Source organism: Phaseolus vulgaris, chromosome 11 (genome assembly GCF_051622355.1).
Source record: "Phaseolus vulgaris cultivar YP4 chromosome 11, ASM5162235v1, whole genome shotgun sequence".
Taxonomy (NCBI): domain Eukaryota; kingdom Viridiplantae; phylum Streptophyta; class Magnoliopsida; order Fabales; family Fabaceae; genus Phaseolus; species Phaseolus vulgaris.
This window is the reverse complement of record NC_143508.1, coordinates 1,094,293-1,115,714: the sequence shown is the minus strand read 5'-3', so window position 1 is coordinate 1,115,714 and position 21,422 is coordinate 1,094,293. Positions and strand designations below refer to the sequence as shown.

Below are 21,422 nucleotides of genomic sequence, written 5' to 3'. Positions count from 1 at the left end.
GTGATCGGTGGTCAGACCGAGTGGCCACCGACAGATCAGTTCCCAGATGAACACTTGGGGGCAGAACGCGAGAAGCAATAGAGCACCAATCAGTCATCGGATGCATGGTCATCGGGGTCTCGTGTTACATGCAGTTAAACTGGGACTGAGGTTCCCAGCGAGAGCGTTACGCATGGACCTCGCATGATCATATCTCAGAGAAAGAGGAGTTGCTCGCCGGTAGAATCGTGCACGAGAGTGGCCTGAGGGAGCGAGTAAACCGGTCTGTGATTGGTGACTCCCACAACCCATTACGTGCATGACACCGTGAAGGGGAAATCGTTTACGCAAAGAGCAATGCTTGGTGAGTGTGCCTAGTCCAGCCCCACCAGGCATTCTAGGGGTATGCGATTTCCCCACATGGAAGAAACGCGCTAAGTTACTCCGCAAGGGAATAACTTAGGCGCACAGAGAGATGTGCTAGAGCCCCTCAGGAAGCGGCACGTGTACGGGTAGATGTGAGTTGCATGCCTCCACGTGTCACCATCTGAGAGAGGCGCGACCCAGATAAAGGTGCACTCTGTGTCGCTAAAGGTACAGACAAGCGCAGACACGCGCAGACACGCACAGACACTCATGTTTTACTGATTCTGGAGGTACGTTGTCGCAGAAAAGCATAACAGAGTTCTGACACACGCCAGAGAAGCGTAACAGAATTCTGTTAGGCGCAGATACAGAGGGAGACATAAAAGAGAATCAGAGTGAGATTCAGAGGGGTTTTTTTTTTTTACACACTACTAGTTTTTCCTATTGGTGATTCTGTGACCTAACTTGAGCGTCGAAGTGCAAACGGCAGCTAGAGGCGCCGTCTGTGTGTTTTGCTGGTCGCGTTTGGAGTTCCTAGAAAAGGTAGTGAGGGTGACTTTGCAGATAACACAGTTGCGTAGACGGGATAGAGGAAGCCACAAAGTGATTCCTCCACGCTTGAGTTGACGGCAGGATCAATAAGAAATTGGTAAGATATATATTTAGTCTATTTCATCCAAGCAGCAAGATATATATATATATATATATATATATATATATATATATATATATATCAATTTGGCACATATATATGGAAAAATATAAAACAACAATTCTTGAGCCCAAGTCTTTTTAAATTATTTGGATATCATTTAGTGTGTGGTTGCAAGCTACAAGCCATTGCTTTCTCCGGTGCCTAACTTATTTTATGACATACTTAAATAAAAATATCAAAAATAAATAAAATTTCTATCATTTTAAAATGTTAAATTATTCAAAATTTTAAATAAATACATATTCTAAATAATTTAATATTATTCTTAAATAAAAATATCAAATAAATAATTTTTTTAAAATTTTTTAAAATCCTAAATAAATACAAAATCTTAAACTATTTTATTTCCTACTTAAATAAAAATTAAAAGTAAATAAAATTTATAAGTTTTTAAAATCCTAAAAAATATAAGTCCCAAAAAATTTAATATCATTCTTAAATAAAAATTGAAAATCAATAAAATTCTCAAATTATATTTAATGACATTCTAATATAAAAATCTAAATTAATTAAACTTCTATATTTTTTCAAGTTCTAAATAAATATAAATCCTAAATTATTTTATTTCCTATATAAATAATAATATAAAATAAATAATATCTTTTTAAAATTTCAAAATCCTAAATAGATACAAAATCTAAATAATTTAATATTTTAATTAAATAAAATCTAAAATAAATCGATTTTCTAAATTATTCAAAATCCTAAATAAATACAAATTTTAAATTATTTAATATCATACTTAAATAAAAAATTTCAATAAAAATTCCTAAATTATTTAAAATTTTAAAAAATTACAAATAATAAATTATTCAATATCATACTTAAATAAAAAATTTCAAAAAATAAAATACATAAATTATTTAAAATTATAAGTAAATATAAATCTTAAATTATTAAATTTCATATTTAAATAAAGATTTACAATAAAATATTTGAAATAAATAATTTTTTTAAATTATTCTAAATAATAATAAAAAATTTCTAAAATATAAAAAATTCTAAATAAACACAAATCCTAACTTATTTTATGTCATACAAAAATAAATAAAAAAACTCAAATAAATAAAATTTCAATAGTTGGTAAAAATCCTAATTAAATAAAAAATTTGAAATTATTTTATTTTCTACTTAAATAAAAATATAAAAGAAGTAAAAATTCTAAAATTTTCAAAATCCTAAATAAATAAAAATCCAAACGTTTATAATATCATTTTTAAATAAAATAAAAAATCAATAAAATTCTGAAAATTTTCAATTTTCTAAATTTATCCATATCCTAAATTATTTAATTTCATTATAGGATAAAAATCTAAAATTAATAAAATTTCTAAATTTTCCACAATCCTAAACAAATACAAATTCTAAATTGTTTTATTTTCTATTAGTAATTTCAAAGAAATAAAATCTTAAAATCTTAAATAAATATAAAATCTAAATTATTTAATTTTCTACTTAAAAATTCAAAATAAGTTGAATTTCAAAATTATTCAAAATCCTAAATAAATAAATACGGTGACTTATTTAATGTAATATATAAAAAAAATTAAAATAAATGAAATTTCTAAATAGAAAATAATATATATTCTCTGGCAATTTGGCACATAGCAGGAAGGTGCAGTTAAATAAGTGATGAGTGGAAGGTTGAGTTGAAGATTATTCATGGTTGACTCAAAATAAAAGGAAAAATATAAAACAATAACTGTTGACCCCAAGTCTTTTTAAATTATTTATTGCAAAAACTTTCATAATATATATTTGGATATCATTTCTCCCAATTTCCTTATCTTTTTACAAGTTATTCTGTTTTAACATAATAAAATATAAATTATATATTTTCTTAAACTTTCCTTTTTCCTATTTTTAAAACTACTTTTTTCATTTTTATTTTTGAAAAAAAAAATGTTTCGATCTTTTTTTCTTATAAAAAAAAGTCTTAAAATTAAAAACCACGCTATTTTACTATGTCTTATATCAAAATGGAAGTATTCACTACTATCAAGAAAATATGAAAATATTGTTCGAGAAAGTATATATCACTATTTAAAGAGGTAAATATTTATTTTTTTAATTAAAATATTATTCTTCAATATAATTATCTTTCTAAATTTTTATTTTTAAAACATATATTTTTTCATAATTTTATTTAAAATATTTCTTTTTTAAGATGATATTTTTTATTTTGAAAATTTAAAACTATTTTTTAATATTTTTAAATAAAAATATAAAACTCCGTTCAAAATTCGGTTTTAAACCTCAGTTTAGATTTGTTTTGTGGATGAAGCTTTTCTGTAATTTTAACCTCATATAAATAATTATTTACTACACAAACTCTCTCTTAAGTCATATTTGAGTCATATTTGAGTGTTGCATATTTAAAAAAAAAGGTTTAAAAATTAAAAAAACTTAAGAGAAGCAAGGTGTTGATTTAACACAATATGTATACATCCTAATTTTTTTTAAAAAAAGCTTTATTTTATTTATCGAACAATCATATATAATAATAAAAATAATAATCTAAAAATTGTGGTAAAAAATCATAATTCAGAAAAAGAATGCAATACAATTACTTATATGTAAATAAAAAAAAGATTTAAATTGGAAGATAAAGTTCTACTTTTATCAGAGTTGAAATTGAGAAAAAGTTGGAATGAGTATATAAATGGAATTTTTTTTATAGAATGACAATTATAAATATAAATAATTTTTATATTTTTAAAATTTTTATGGAAAGTTATACATAATTGTTTTACTAAATTAGTGGATAAAATTTTATATTTAAAATAGTCTCTTAAGAAATATCATATTTTTGAATTGTTTAGATATAAAATTATAAATGAGAAAATGATAATGAACGAACTAGTATTATATGGTTTTAGATATGTAAATAAATGAATGTAAGAGGAGAAGAAGATGAAGGGAAATAAGAATGCTTACATTTTTTTAATTAAAAACTTATTATAATAACAAACGTAAAAGAGGTTTTATATTGGTTTTTAGATTAAATTAAGATATTTTACAAAAAATATCTGGTTTTATTTTTGCACTGAGTTTGCGTCAACCATGAATATGGTTCAACCAACCTTCCATTAAAAGTTGTTGGAATATTTATGAAACATTTAATTCTATTTTGAATGTAGTTTAAAAATTGTTGGAATATTTATGAAACATTTAATTCCATTTTGAATGTAGTTAAAAAGTTGTTGGAATATTTATGAAACATTTAATTTCATATTGCTGAGTAACATGGCACCTTCCTGCTATGTCTACTCATCTGTCTTTATATTTATGACAGTGTTGGGTTTATTTCCTCCTTTAATAGATGCAATGAAATATTGGAAGAGAAAGTTTTACTATTATTAAATAAATAAAAATATTGAAATTGGACTGTTGCAATGCCACAGAGCAATATGCAATTAAATGAGTGGAAGGTGTTATTATGCAATTAAATGTTGTATCATCATAAATATTCCAACCGTATTCATGGTTGACGCAAAGTCAATGGCATCCACTTTCCATTATATATTCTTTAGTGTGTGGCTGCAAGCTATACAATCAAGTTCTCCTTCCATTGTTTTTTCTGGTGCCTTAGTAAATCATTCTTCCTCTTCTTCCATCACCAACCACAAACACATTATCTAAGCACAGATCAAAATCTGCACACACGTCTCCGCTGTAATGGCAGACAGAGTAGTTTCCTTTGTTTTGGATCATTTATCTGAGCTTGTGGCACACGAAGCTAACTTGCTGTATGGCGTGGAGGACAGGGTCCAGTCCCTCCAGAACGAGCTTCAAATGATCAACGACCTCCTCAATACCTCAAAGAGAAAGAAGGGAATTGATAATACAGTGGTGAACCAAATCAGAGATGTGGCCCACCTAGCTGAGGATGTCATCGACACTTTCGTAGCCAAAGTTGCCATTTACAAGAGGAGAACCATACTGGGGAGGATGCTCCGTGGCTTTGGCCAAGCAAGGTTGCTTCACCACGTAGCCGACAAAATAGACAATATCAAAACCACTCTCAATGAAATACGCGACAACAAGGACAAATATGATGCTTTCAAAGAAATCAATAATCAATCTGCAGCAGAAGAGGAGGAGGAGGAGGAGAAGAAAAGGGCGCAATCATTACACAAGCTAAGAAGAGATGTAGAGGAAGAAAATGTGGTTGGCTTTGTCGATGACTCCAAGGATATCATCAAACGACTCTTGGAAGGTGGTTCAAATCGTAAAGTTGTCTCTATCATTGGCATGGGGGGATTGGGTAAGACCACCCTTGCTCGGAAGGTCTATAACAGCAGCGAGGTGCAGCAACACTTCGAGTGTCGAGCGTGGGTTTATGTGTCAAACGAGTGCAGAGTTAGGGAGCTTTTGCTTGGTCTTCTTAAGCATGTGAAGCCAAATTTTGAACAACAATGCGGAGGCAAGAAGAAAGGAAAGAAAAGCACTCAAGACAATAGTAGCTCGAGTGAGGAGGAGCTGAAGAAACGGGTGCGAAACAGCTTGGAGAGTAGAACATATCTTGTGGTGGTAGATGACCTGTGGAAAAGGCAAGATTGGGACGAGGTGCAAGATGTTTTTCCGGACAACAACAATGGCAGCAGAATATTGATTACTAGTCGTTTGAAAGAGGTGGCACTGCATGCTTCCCATGATCTTCCTTACTATCTGCAGTTCCTGAGTGAAGAAGAAAGTTGGGAGTTGTTTTGCAGGAAAGTGTTTAGGGGTGAAGACTACCCTTCTGATTTGGAGGCTCTTGGAAAGAAGATGGTTCAAAGTTGTCGTGGTTTGCCACTCTCCATCATTGTCTTAGCAGGGCTGCTAGCCTACAAGGAAAAGTCACACAGAGAATGGTCAAAAGTGGTGGATCATGTTAATTGGTATCTTACTCAAGATGAGACCCAAGTGAAGGATATAGTTCTCAAACTCAGCTACGACAACTTGCCAAGGAGATTAAAACCATGTTTTCTCTATCTTGGGATATTTCCTGAAGACTTTGAAATCCCTGTTAGGCCATTATTGCGAAAATGGGTTGCCAAGGGTTTTATACAAGATACAGGAAATAGAGACCCAGATGAAGTTGCTGAAGACTACTTGTATGAGCTCATCGATCGTAGTTTGGTCCAAGAAGCAAAAGGGATGACTAATAGAAATGTTCACGTTCATGATCTTCTTCGAGACCTCTGCATATCAGAGAGCAAAGAGGACAAAGTTTTTGAAATTTGCACAGACAATAACATTCTAATCCCGAAAAAACCTCGTAGACTATCCATTCACTGTAAGATGGGTCATTACATTTCTTCAAGCAACAATGATCATTCATGTATCCGATCCCTGTTCTTATTTGGCGAAGATGACTTTGGTACTGGGAAGCAGTGGAATGGCTTTCAAAAGACTTCAAATTGGTTCGAGTGTTGGAGCTTGGACCAACCTGGCTTAGCACCCTTTCTAATTTAGGGAACTTTATCCACTTAAGGTACTTGAGAATTGAAGCAACATCTGATTTTACATTTGTTCCATCTTCAATACTTCACCTTTGGAATCTACAAATCATAGACCTAAGTAATTGGAGGTATGTGACTGAAATTTCTTTCCCAGTCGAAATGTGGAAACTTAAACATTTAAGGCATTTGAATGCACAAGGGCGTATCAAGCTACGAGGCAGTTGTTCAGGATCAGATGAGAAGATGTGGAATCTTCAAACCATCTCTGGCTTCGTAGTCAACAGACAAGCAACATCTCTGATAAAGAAAGGAACATTCCCCAATCTTAAGATGATAAGGTTGTATGTGACTTCTGAATACAGAGATGGTGAATTAACCAAATTGTTGCAAAGCCTACAACAATCAAGTCATTTGAGTCAGTTAGAGATTGTCCTCTGGTATGAGCATGACAAAGGTTGCAAGCCGCAAGAACTATTGCAAAGCCTAGGGCAGTTCAATTGTCTAACTTCCTTAATGATTAACTATGTTTTTTACCTTCTGACCTATGCACTCACATTTCCTCCAAACGTTATGGAGTTAGAGTTGTTAGAGATTGGTTGCATTAGTGATGAGGGGATGAATGGTTTGGGAAATCTCACCAAACTCAAAATTTTGAGACTTACGGGAGATAGATGTTATGAGGGGGATTCCTTTAACCTGAATTGTGTGGAAGGCAGCTTCTCACAATTGGAAGTGTTTAAAATGAAAAGATTGAAACTTGAGAAATGGAAATTAGGCAATGGGGGAATGTTAAGGCTTCAAAGCCTGCTCATCCAGGATTGTGAAATCTTAGAAGAACTCCCAAATGAACTTTGGTCTTTGAGTGACTTGAGAAAAGTAAAGGTAAGGACATGCTCAGAATCACTGTATGGCAGGCTACTGTATTTAAAACCAAACAATGGGGTTGAACTCATCCTAGAGGAAATTTGAGGTTGTTATTTTATATATATATATATATATATATATATATATATATATTTATTTATTGTGAACGAATTTGTTATTTATTTTATTTTGATATTTTATACTTGGAGTAAAATATTCTATATGTCGAATAGAATATTAAATTTGTTGAGTTTCGAAAAAATTTCATGTTGGTGATTATTTTTCTTCCAATAGAATCAGACGAAAAGCTATTTGTGTTATTATCTTAATTGTATTAAATCTTATTGTATTTCTTAAATTTGAAACATCTTCAACATTATGACATAAAATACCTTTAACAACATTTTTCTGTTGTTGTTCTAACTAAAATATCTTATATTTCTAACTAATTTTATCATACAGAATTAAATAATGTATAACAGAATATAAATTATATATTTTTCTCAAACATTGTTTTTCCCTATTTTTTAAACTACTTTTTCGTTGTTATCTTTTGAAAAAAAAATTGTTTGGCTCGCTTTTTCTTCATAAAAAAACCTTAAAAATTAAGGCCAAACACTATTTTAGTCCCTATTTTTTTTTCCATAATTGTCAAGTTAATCTTGTTCGAAAAAGTATATATAACTATTAAAAGAGGTAAAAATAAATAAATTATAAATGCTAACAAAAAAAGGAAAAATGTAAATAAATAATACTCACGCAAGAGATGATATACTTCATCCTTTTTTTCTGATTATTAATTAATATAATTATTTAAATATTAAAAAATATATTTATTATTTTAACTTTGTTGAAGGGACTACCTTATTTTTTTAATATATTAAAATTTTAAAATATAATATTCTTAATAGTTTGATCTTACCTCGGTATATCTTAATATCTTAAAATATTACCACTAAAAAAAGTAAAAAGAAAAGCCTATAATAAAGTTAAAATTAAATAATTAATTTCTGTAACTGGTGGAAAATATCTCATTCAGTTAATTATCTGTTTTACATTTATTGTAACATATAAATCTTACTTTACTTTTTGTGTAATTATACACAGATGTGTAATTATATACAGAAAGGAAATAATTTATTATTTAATTATTATTTTTAAAAATATATAATAAATTACTTGATATTAACACTATCACAAAGTAGGAGTAATTTTAGCAATTTAATTCTTCATAAAAAATAAAATAAAAGTATTAAAGAAGGAGATTTGGTGGAAGTAAGTAAGAAGGGGTGTGTGAAACACACTTCTTATCTAACACATGTAATGGACTCAGACACACCCTCCCTTCAGACATTTTCATATTCAATTAAAACAATATTTTTTTTATTTTATAATTTTAACACAGTTTTAATATAATTTTAGAATTAATAAATATATTAATTTTTTTTTAAAATAAATTTATTATATAAGTTTTTATTATGATTATAAAAATAATGAAAATATTATTTTGAATTATGAAAAACATTTTTATGTAAAAAAGAAAAAATTTAGATATATTTATTTACAGAAATCTTGATTGTTAATTTATATAATTTATAATTATATAATATATAGATATGTATCTTCGTGTCTTATATTTTTAAAGACTTATATGTGTTGAAGTGTCTGAGTCTGTACCATATCAAAATCTATTTTATATTTTTAAAGACTTATATGTGTGGAAGTGTTTGAGTCTGTACTATGTTAAAATCAGTTTTCGTGTTCGTGTCTGTATTAAATAGGTACTCATATTTCGTTTTCATTGAACATTGCTTGTTCCTCGCCATGTTCTGATCTCTATAGTTTCTGAAATGTGGTGTCTCCAAAACCTCTGATTTTAATGCTGCACCGTTAGAGTTGTTGTTGATAGACAAGGCTAACAAAACCTGTTTGATTAGTCTATTTTTCACTAGACAACCATCTTTTTTCATCACCACCCAACACTTGTTTTTTGAGTAAACTCTTGTGTCACACTTTCTCCTTTTGCTTCTCTACCCACAACCAAACCAAACCCTCTCTCTCTTCACTTCACTTCACTCATTTTCAAAAGATGAGGTGAGAATGTATTATGACAATTCCTCCTTTTGGGTCCTTTTACAGCTGTCTTCCCTCCTTATCAACCAAATCTTCTTTGTTTTTTTCCCCCACATTCCCTACCCTTTGCACATTATTTGTCCACTCTCCACACTTCTCAATTATGCACTTCCCCACTCCTACCTGTAACAATGTCAACAATGTCTCCCAATGCTTCTCTAACACTGTCATACTACATTTCTAATAATGCTGATAGTACATATATTCACACCTTCATATCTCTGTACTTGATGTGACTACTCTCAACACATGCCTACCTGTTCAGGATGAAAGAAATCAAGTGAGATTATTTCACATTTCCTTTTACATACATTCACAAACCAACCTCAATTTATGTTTAGGCCAAACTTGTATGATTCAAACACATCACAACTGCTGCAAAGCAATGCCATACAAATGTCATATACATATCAGAAGTCATATATTCTACAATTTCATCTATTTATCTAAAATTTTAGTTTTTTACATGAAAAACAAATACCCTTTCTTCTTATCATAAATCACATATGAAAAAAGTAATATATTAACAATTTACATCAGTTTACAATTCCATCTATTTATTCAAAATTTCAATTTTTTCCTTGAAAAGATAACTATCCTTTCTTCTTATCATGAATCACAGATTATATCCAGGAAGGAAGAGATTCTGAATGCATAGTTACTTTACATATATATTTTGAGATCTCTATCTCTATTTTTCTATAACAAGTTAGTATATGTAGTCATACATATACCACATGAGGTATTGACCCTACAATTCCTCAGCTAATTGACTAGCACATACAAAAATGAAGGGTAGTCTCTAATGCTTGGTATTCAGTGATGATATCAAGGGTCAATAGGGGCCAGTGCTGACATTTCAAACCCAACAGACATATGAACATGTCTGCTACAGTTGGAAAAAAGAGAGATGGGAGAGAAAATGAAAAGCTCAAGAGGAATGGCTCTTGGCTCTCCCAATGAAAACAAAGTGGCTATGCTTTTATCTTGAGCATTACTTTCTCTTGGAGACCCCACATTTTGGAAAAGGAGAAACTCATCATGAAGATTGAGGAAGAGGGAAACTAAGAATGATTGCAGCTGCACCCACATAAAAGTCATATCCACTCCACAAGAGGTTTTCAGTGCTAGCTAGGAATAGGAATTTCTGCTCCTCTAGAGGAAAAAGTCTTGGAATTTGTGCACATTCACTGATGAAACCCTCCCAAAGTTCCACATTCTTGGTTTGGGTAACTGATATTATAAAGAATGTTTGCTGGTTCCAAGGCTATTCCATCTGACTTTAATGCACTTGTTCCCATGCACCAAGCTTTCTGAAACGGTGGCTCTACTCTTTTTTATGGGATTTCAGAAAATGGGTACGTAATTAACTTGGATCTCTCTCCAAATCTGCATTACATTCCTAATTTATTATCCCAACTATCTTGGTTTGTGTGCATTCATGCTTAATTTTGCTCAGAAATCAAGGTTCTGAGTCGTGTACATGTGTTTGGACTTTGCTGTCACTACTTATTCATATAAGAATCTAAATCTACGACAACTTCTGCAAACTGTTTCGTCTTTTTGGACACGTCTAACGTTTTAGTTGTACAATTACATTACTTAAATCAATGCCTCGCCACCAACCAATCGTACGTTTCACACATCCACTCTTCAAAAGGTTTAGATTTAGATAACCACATACCAAGATATCTTGTGTAGAAGAGGGTATGCTTATGGGCAATTTTTCAGATCACAGATATTGAAGCTGACCCATGTGGTATTGTTAAATGGCCAAGAAGAAGAGCTGGTTTAGTCTGGTGAAGAGGCTCTTCTTAAGGGACACACATCCCTCATCACAAGATAAGGTAAGTCTGAAGTTTGTTTTTTAACACTACAAGAGATATTATTGATATTAGTCTGTCTAAAAAAACTCACAAAAACTTGGTTTTTGTGTGAGTTTCTGAAAGGCTAATATCAATATTTCTTCTAGACTTAGATTTTGAGGCAGAATTTTTTTTTTTTTTCTGAAGGAGAAAAGAAGGAAATGGATATTTGGAAGGCTAAAGAGCAAGAGATTACCTTCAATTACAGCTCCACTTCCATCAAAAGAGAAAACACTAAGAGAAGCAGAGGAAGAACAGAGCAAACATGCTTTAACAGTGGCCATTGCCTCAGCAGCTGCTGCTGAAGCTGCTGTCACTGCTGCACATGCTGCTGCTGAGGTTGTTCGTCTCACTGGGGTCTCACAATCTGCCCTTCTGTGCAAAGAAAAGTCAGAAGAATCTCAACCTCTCAAAACTAGTAATGCTTCTCCTCAATTCACACACCAGTGCAAGAGGGCCATTCAAGAATCTGCTGCAGTCATCAGAATTCAAACTGCATTTAGGGGTTACCTGGTGAGTTTTTCCAAGCCATTCTGTTTGATTTGTGTCACCTTAAGAACTCTTTGCATAATCTTTACCTATATTGCTAAATTCCTCACTGATGGGTTCTGAGTAATTAGGAACAAAAACAGAATATATTTAGGTCGGTTTTATATAACCTTCTCCTTAAGTTAGGAAAAATATGAACATTAGATGAGAGAACTTCTACAAAAACTGAGTACATAAGTTAACTTTATCTCTTTTCCTATAAGTGCTCATGCAGAATTTTATGCAAACTTGACTTTAATGATAGACATGTGAATCAAGTAAGCTGAAATTTGTTAGAAATTAAAACATTTCTTCAAACATTTTACAGAATTCAGCTCCAAAGAGAACAAGAATTAATGAAACTTGGAAAAAGAAAAAGTACTAGTAGTGATAGAAATTGATACTAATAAGTGGAAGAAGAAACCAAGATCAGTTCACTCTATTCCTTGCCATTGTGTTCTCCTATTCACTAACTGAAATTTCAGGCAAGGAAGGCTTTGAGGGCATTGAAGGGAATAGTGAAACTACAAGCTATCATTCGTGGCAGAGCAGTGAGACGCCAAGCTATGAGTACTCTTAAGTCCTTGCAGTCCATTGTGAGTATCCAATCACAGGTCTGTGCAAGGAGGCTCCAAATGGTTGGAGGAAGATGTGACTACACTGAAAATGAAGAGATGCATGATTCAAAAGACAAGATAATTAGGGTGAGCATAACAGGTTACACTGTATCATTATGTTGCAGCTGTTAATTATCAAACTGCTACAGCCACATTCTGGTTTTTTGTCAGTTATACTGTTGCTGTTTACTGTCCTTGTACAGTTTAGAATTTAAAACATGGTTTTCTTGTTTCAGATGGACTCAAACAGTGAAAGAAAGTGTGATGAGAGCACTCCATCGAAGGAAGAGTTAGACACCTCCTGCATAAGCATGAAAGAAACAGTTCTCAAGAGAGAGAGAATAAAAGAATACTCATTTAACCATAGAGTAAGCTTGTACTCTTTCATGTGTTTTTACCTACTTTTTTTTCTATGAAGCTTAGACCCTCTCATAATATGAGTTTATGTCGGACACTGACACTTGTAATACACGTATCGGTGAAATGTCTTATCGGTGAAATGTCTTGAATTTTTGACAATTTTAGCATGAATTTAACACAATTTTAAAAAGAAAAAATACATTAATTTTCTAAAAACTTAAACTTATTGTATAAATTTTTATTATGATTATAAAAATAAGTAACAAATCATTTTGAACTAACTCTGAAAAACATCTTTCTTTTTAAAAAAAACTGAAACATACTTAGTACACATAAATTTTTATTGAATTATATAATATATAGATTCTTGTCTCCGTATCCTACATATTATATGTATCTCCGTGTTTATATCATATCAGACAGTGTCACTGTCTCAGTCTGTGTCAGTGTTTGTATTACAGCTCTTTTGTGCATTAAAGCTTGCATACTAACTAACAGAAACCCTACAGAGGTCAGCAGAGTCAGAAAGAAGTAAAGTAAATGGAAGATGGAGATACTGGCTAGAGCAGTGGGTAGATACACAACTTTCAAAGAGTAAAGAACTTGAAGATTTAGACTCAGTTTTTAGCTCTCATGCTGGTGGTGGAGAGGAATATGGAAGCAGACAGCTTAAGGTGAGAAGTATTAACAGGCAAAATCCAGTTGAAGGATTGGATTCTCCAACACTTGGTTCAAGAAGATCTTTTCCTCATAGGAGGCAGTGTTCAGTGGGAGAAGACCAGTCATTTTCAAGCTCTCCTGCAACTCCAGCATACATGGCTGCAACTGAGTCGGCAAGAGCAAAAGCAAGATCAACAAGCTCACCAAAAATAAGGACAGGGGGGAATGTGGACATGAACTCTGATAGCTATTCACCATGCAAGAAGAAGCTATCCATTGCTTCTTCTATTAACAGTGAAGTTCTTAGTGGTGGTAGGATGGCAAAGCTCAGTGGTAACCAGCAAAGATCTCCAAGCTTTAAGGGCCTTTCAGTGCCTGTAAAATCAAGCCGAACCATCAAGGATCTCAGTATTAATTCAGATTGTTCACTGCCTAATTTGGCTCTTCATGGTTCCTTCAAATGATCTATGAATGCTGATGTTACTCTTGCTTGCATTAACACAATTTCGTGTTCAAAACATGATTTGTTTATAACTATGTATGATATATATGCCATTTTATGCTATTTGGTTGGAAATTGATCTAATGTGACCTATGAGGCTCCAGGCTTTAACAAACACTTTTTAAATGGTGTGGTGTATTAGATACTGACATTCTCACAACACTTTCATACTTTCACGACATTTGTGTCACTTTGTCATCATTTTTTTAAGATAAAATACGTATTAATGAATAGTCGAAAAAATACGTATTAATGAAATGTCTAATTTAAAAAATATGTGTTGGATCTCTAACCATAACCGTCATTTTGTTATTGATAAAATATGTATTAATAAAGTATCTAATTTAAAAGGATCTTTAACAATAACAAATTTAATATGTGTTGGATCTTTAATAATAACTTAATTTCAACACAATTTTAAAAAAATAAATATATTTTTTTTTTAAAAAAATAAATTTATTATATAAATTTTTGTTATGATTATAAAAAAAATTCTATAAAAAAATATAATTTTTTATTATTATTTTATATAATTTATAATATATAAATTCGTGATGTATATTTTAAACATTATTTGTATTGGTAATTCCTTATACATATGCGAATGTTTGTTTCTCTTAACAGGCAACGATCTTTCATAAGTGTCCCCTAACTTGCATCAAACTCAGCTTGGATGATTAGTATCAGAATTAAAACTTTTATCTCTGTAATTAATATTTTATTCAGTATTTTTTAAATTTTTTCCGTTTTTTAAGAAGAATGAAAAAAAAAAACGTGTTTTCATAAGAGTAAAATTGCGTTGTTTTAATTTGCACTTTCATTTTTCTATTATTTATGTTTTTTGCTTACATTTTCTCCCCCATACATCTGTTTTTAAAACTATTTTATAAACAGTTTATGTTCCTTAAAACAGCAACAAAATCTTTGATTTGATAGAGAAGGAAGAGAGCCCAAAAGGAAAAGTATAAGTTAAGGTTGTTTCCATCCCAAATTTTTCAAAAATACCGAAATTACCCATCCTAAATTTTACAAGAATCCAATCTAATATTTCAAAATTTACAATCTAAAATACAAAATTTTACATTTTTAATTATAAAATTCAGAATACAAAATTTACATTTTAGAATACAAATTTGAATTTTAGATTTTACAATCTGAAATATAAATTTTAGTTTGTATAACAAACTGTAAAATCTAAAATATATTATAGTTCGAATTTTAGAATTTAAAATACAAATTTTTATTCTAATTCTACATTCTATAATTTGGAATACGTTACATTTATTAATTTGTATTTTGGATTGTCTAGTCTGAAATACTAAATTTTTTTGTATTTTAAATTGTTGAAATTAAAAAATATATTTTAAATTGTATAAATATAATTTTCTATACGGAAGTGGTAAGGTGCTGTGATGGTAGGGGTTGATGCTCAAAAGAGAAAAAGGGTGCTGAAAGTAGAAGATTAAAAGGAGGTTAAATTAATTATTTTGGTTCTTGTATGGGGTGCAGAAAGAAGAAGAGATGGAGGTGCAAGAAGAATTTTACTGTGTGGGAGCCTTTTCGTTTGGGCTTGGATGCCTTTTGCCCTTATATTTCCTTCCTTTTGGACTTCAAAAACGAACCATATAAAGCCTCGAGCCATGAACCAAGTTAGGTTATATCTTTGTATCTCGAATTTCATCAACATCTATGCATTTCAACACATGAAATGAAAGAGAAACAATGTTACTTCGACAATAAAAAATACTTTTGAATTGTTATGACAAATATGCAGTATAAGGTGTGTAATTGCTCCACTTGAAGAAGAAATAGGTTTCATATAGGTTGTAAGTTATTTCCATTGCTTGTTGAAGTAAGTCAAAAACAAGATATTGTAACTATATAAATAGTAAGTTTTTATAAGGTCGGGTTCTTTCTAGAGTGGTTCTTCTTGTCTACTTCTTTCCGTCTTCATGGCCTCCAGCACGGTGGTCTCCAATTATTTCTTCCTTTCATCGAGATGAATGGGAGAAACCTGCAAAGACACTTCAATGATCAAGTTAGTCCGAGTACAATGTGCATGTGAGTCGAGAGAGAAAAATTACTTTTAACGCTGAGTCTCCTCAGTTATTTATACTTTTGAATGAGCATCAGCTGTCATTGACCTGCTCATGGGTCTAAAAGAGGGTTCAATCATACCTTAATCACCATTTACAACTAAATTGGTTTAATTATGCCTAACTGTGAATTTATATGTTTGGATTAAGAGAGTCATTCGACTTTCTCGACCATTCGATCATGTCGGCTTTCTCGACTATTCGGTAGTATATTAGTTCTCAGACTCGAGTAGAACGATTTGAGTGTCACGTAGAGTCTGTGTAAAAGAAAAATTATTTTATCTTTAAATAGATGCTCACCCGGATCAGATTACATGCATAGATGACAACATGATTTGTTTGACCATTGTTGTTACACTTGGAATGCTAAAAACTAGTGCTCAAGTCTACGGTTGTATAGAAGCTTCATGTTCTAAAGTTACACGGTTGCACTTTGCACGATTCATTTGATACGAGACAAAGAAGGTGCCCACCACTATGGCTAAGTGCCATGTGCCACTTTCAAGCATGGATTCAACTCACGTATTGGTCGTTGGACTTAGACCTAACCAACACATAAACTTTTCAGACCTTCTTCCTCAGTTTTCATGAGTCAAATTCACCCATCAGGAACCAAAAACTGACCTATTGGAGCCTGCCTTTTAAGAGAACTCGTTCCACAAATAACAGTCATTATTATTATTATAATGCATACAGTAGTATTAAAGTAACGTCTCATTCTAGACGGTCTTGGATCTCAGAAATTCACGCGTTGAAATTTTAGACGATCACTAGTCACTACTACTCCTTCCATTATTGATCGAAAACGACATCAATTCTAGACCCTTTATGCAACTTTTCAAAAGATATATGAACAAAATCACAGTCTGAAAAACTGAATTCATGGATTGGTCTGCCACTACTACCTAGCTAGGCTTCTTCTAGCATCCAACACTCACTTTCTGGTCCAACCCATCAATGTTTATACCTCGTGCAGAAAATGGCCTTCATTGCCCACCAAGATCCACAACAAAAATCTCAACTTTCTTATGCCTAACAGGTTTTAATTGTGTTCCAAATAATCTTGTGGTTTCACATTTGCACTATATGCATCATGAATTTGCATTTGTTATGTAGCTAAAACACAGGAATGGGATAATGTCTAACCAGGCAAAAGTGAATGCAAGCGAAATCTTCTTTCTGGCGAAAGTACACTCCTGAAAAACAAGGTTCTAAGGATGTTTTTCTCTTTCTCAGATTGAGTCCAATGTCCAACTACTTATATTAATATGATAGCAAATCGTTGATTTTTTTGTGATTTGGGAGGTCGGACATTTGTTCCAATAGTTTATCTAGCCAAGGTGCCATTTGTTGTAGGATAGTTGTTCGGTATTTTTTTTTAAAAGGGTTGGAACATTCTAAGTTTCATTTTATTCAATTTATTGATTGTTGATTAAAAAAAAATAGCTGAAATCCTAGAAATAGTGAAAGTGGAATCAGTCTCTAACTCGGTTGACCAGGAAAAACCAGTAAAAAAATGTGAAATTCATGAAAATATACACATCCCATGAAGAGATATGGAATAGCAAAGTGGTTTTCTTGATGATAGTAATGAACTTAAAGAGAAGTGCATCAGCTAGATAAGATAGCAAACGTTAAACAAAAATGTAGACATAATTAAGAAAGTGTTAATTTGATGATACATGAGAAGATAAATATGTTGTCCTATCAACAACAGAAGGCATTCTGAATGGAAATGTAACGACTAGCCAAAGGTAGAAAGGTAGTGACATTGGTGAATGGCAGACAGATCATTTCGCTTGCTTCCATAGTAACTGTTGTTTCTATAATGGCTCGGATTAAAAAATGGGAAAAGATTGTTCTCGATGACCTTGAAAAAGCTATTTAACTCTAACATTAGCATCTAATTAATTAAAGATAAAACTCTACATCTAATTAAAGATAAAATTTTACGTGACACTCAAATCGTTTCATTCGAACCTAAGAGGAAAATGTACTATCGGATAATCGAGAAAATCGACATGGTCGAATGGCTGAGAAGGTCGAAAAACTCTCTTAATCCAAACACAGCCTGTAAATCCACAATTAACTGTAATTAAGTTTATTTAGTGGTAAATTATGATTAAGGCATGATTGGACCCTTTTTTAGATCCATGAGCGAGTCTATGATAGGTGAGACTCATTCAAAAAGGTATAAATATCAAAGGAGACCCAGCGCCAAAGATAATTTTTCTATCTAGACTCACCTGCACCTTATACTCGAATTAACTTGATCGTCGAAGTGTCTTTGCAAATTTTCCCTACTCACCTTGGTGAAATGAAAAACCAATTGGAAACCACCGCATTTAGAAACCATAAAAATAAATAAATAAAAGATTTATTTTAGAAGTAACTGACTTGTAAGAATATATTATATATATACAATTTATATACTTAATAAATTGTTTATAAATAGCAATGAAATTGTTCCTATATGACCTAATAATTAGGTCATGGAGTTAAATAAAATATTAGAAGTCTATTATACATAGGGGACCTCCAGTTTTTGGACATATATATGTTGAAGTGGGTACAGGGACCTCCAGTTTCATGGTGAGTTCCACGCATGAATATATGATGTTCTTGTTTGATGCAACGAGGATAACAGAGACATCTCTGGATTCTGCAGAAATTTACAAAAGACAAAATGCAAAGAGGACACACAAAAATTTGCCACACTTTCAAATTTTTTTTTTTCTTTTTCTGTGAATCTTTCGAAACTGTTTTAAGTTCCCACCAATGAGGAATGGAAGAACATGTTGGATACTCTTAGTTAGTTAGTTATTAGTCCATTAATTGTCATGCATGTTTCTTTGATGGTTGAGATTAGTTACATGATTTGGTAAACCCTAAACCCTAATTTAATAAAAAAATCATTCCCTCAATAATATTTAATTCAACTTCTATTTGGAACTTCTATATTTAATATTTAAGTGAGAACAAACACAAACCTAACTTGGAACCTGTCCATTCAAATTGTTTGAACATGGAGAAATTCTAATTAAGTAACACTCTCTAGTAAAAAATGTATATTTTATCTAATAAATAATGTATCTATTATATAAATTGTAGTGTAATAGATATGCTCCAAGATGTTGATTTTTTTTATCAAAAATAAAATAAAATAAATATAGGCCACTTAAAAAAGTGGTCCAACTTTTATACCAAACAAAAGTTTAAATAAAAACAAAAATAACAAAACTATCTCCAATTACTTATTTCAAAATTATCAGCTAAACAACAATAAAAAAAAAACTTATAAAAGTATTTATATATTATAATTAATATTTTAAGATAGTGTGAAGAATTTTTACATTAATATTAGTACATATATTATTTATTATATATATTATCATGATTGATGTGATATTTTGATATCAACTAAATAAAAAACACTTATTTGATAAATTAAAATAATAATATTTTAATAATATTTATTTTAATTTTTAATTTAAAAATTTAATATATATTATTATATTATTAAAGTGGGTTATAAAGGGGTATACTTTTTTTAAAGAGTGTGAAAGTATTATTTTTCTTTAAAGTGAACAAAAGCATACGCATGCATATACTTGCATGAAAAGAGTACATGCGTAGCGTAAATTAATTTGTATCCTTTTATACAGTCACAAAGACTCTTTATTAATTATAATTTTACCATTTTTATATATCTTAACAGTTATATTAACGATAAATTTTTTGATAAACTAATACTGTAATTTTTGTTTTGTTTTATCAGATAAAAAAATTAATATTTCGTACTGGTAAGTTATTTTCCCTACCAAGATATTTAATATGTCGTAGAATTTTTTAAAATATTTCGTGAAATTTTACAAATTTACTATAAATTCATAAAATAAATAATTTCTTATGATATAAATTGGCACCTATAAAAAATTATAGTAGTGCTAACTTATTTTGCGCACTCACTTTTTACACTTTCCACTCAACCTATGATCCAATAATAAATCGTATTTGGAATCTTGGATAAAATATATTAAATACTTACTTTCTTAAGTTCACCGTGTGAACCTTTATTTTAAAATAAATTCATATATGGTTTAAAACAAAGTAATAAAATTTTCTTTATTTAGAAACTACTTTCACTAAAACGTGCTTAAAATCTATATTTTCATATTCGGTGTGAAAATATCAAATCTTAATCACATTTAACCAAATAAATTAAAACTTAAAACATCTTTTATTATTTATGCTGATGCACAAACAATTTTTAAGAATAAATTTTATTTTTTTAGTTTTCTTAAGTATTAAAAATAAATTTTAAATTTAACTTAATTTTTTTTAATACTAAAAAGTTAACTTTAAATTTAACTTAGTTTTGTAAAATTAGTTTATAAGGTAAAGTTTATACTCACTTAATCACGTCGAGATTGTCAATTCGTATATATCAATAGATGATCCAATAGTAGATAGTCTCGTTGAGATTGACAATTCGTATATATCAATAGATGATCTAATAACAGATAGTCTAATAAACAATAAACTCTTATTATCATAGATTCTAAATTATTCTAATACCATATTAAGAAGTGAGTTTTTAAGTTCAATTTAAATTTATAAAATTTATTTATAAGATGGATTTGCAGTCTTATATATTATATATTATGAAATGTTTATATGCCATGTTCAACATTACGCGTTTTCAAAGTAAATGAATTTTTTTTTTCATAATTTGAGTGAGAAAGAGACTTGTATATGTTGATGATGATTACTGAGGAAAACAATGGGTGAGAAAGAATGTAAGAGTAGCATTTTTAATGTGCATGTTTGGGATACGACAAGTGTTAAGTGGGGTATGAAATATGATAAGAATGTTATTATTGTAATCTAATGGTTTTGATTATTGTGAAAACGTCAAAGATACCTGTCTTATTTACGTTGTTGGACACATCCTACTTGCATATCAGATTAACATTTGTCACTCATGTCTCATTCTTGTCTTATTTTCTTAATAAAAACCATTTAATGGATTTGTGAAACATGACAATTGCTCAGTGTTCAAACTCATGAGATTTCACACTGCACCTAAAAAACCTAAAAAGCTGATTCTGCTCTCTAAAATCTAAGCATCAATAGGCAATGAAGGTCCCATGATGTGCCTCTCACTATACGTGTCTTCACTAGCCCCACATGATAATATTATTCTACCATCACAATTCTTTTCTTTTGGTGTCCCTTAAAAAGTAACTTGTATCAAAAGATGGATTAGGTTTTCCACCACACATCACAA

The 21,422-nt window shown here is 30.7% G+C and overlaps 2 protein-coding genes across 4 annotated transcripts; both read left to right on the top strand.

Annotated features, from left to right (window-relative positions):
* The first annotated feature begins 4,561 nt into the window (after positions 1 to 4,561).
* LOC137822308 (disease resistance protein RPP13) lies at positions 4,562 to 7,622 on the top strand. The gene is given in 2 exon segments (XM_068627197.2): positions 4,562 to 6,440; positions 6,443 to 7,622. Coding segments are annotated over 2 exon segments (2,736 nt in total). The 5' UTR covers positions 4,562 to 4,738; the 3' UTR covers positions 7,477 to 7,622.
* A 1,818-nt stretch (positions 7,623 to 9,440) lies between these two features.
* On the top strand, positions 9,441 to 14,151 carry LOC137819353 (protein IQ-DOMAIN 11). 3 transcript variants are annotated; one of them, XM_068623169.2, is made up of 6 exons: positions 9,441 to 10,862; positions 11,236 to 11,351; positions 11,517 to 11,882; positions 12,383 to 12,601; positions 12,751 to 12,882; positions 13,384 to 14,151. In XM_068623169.2, exons 2-6 carry the CDS (start codon positions 11,274 to 11,276, stop codon positions 13,996 to 13,998), a joined length of 1,410 nt encoding a protein of 469 aa, XP_068479270.2. In that variant the 5' UTR covers positions 9,441 to 10,862; positions 11,236 to 11,273; the 3' UTR covers positions 13,999 to 14,151. The 3 variants fall into 3 exon arrangements, with proteins under 3 accessions (XP_068479270.2, XP_068479279.2, XP_090153108.1); XM_068623178.2 differs by having other exon boundaries at positions 9,616 to 10,862; positions 11,243 to 11,351; XM_090296982.1 differs by lacking the exon at positions 9,441 to 10,862 and having other exon boundaries at positions 11,130 to 11,351.
* The last annotated feature ends 7,271 nt before the right edge of the window (positions 14,152 to 21,422 follow it).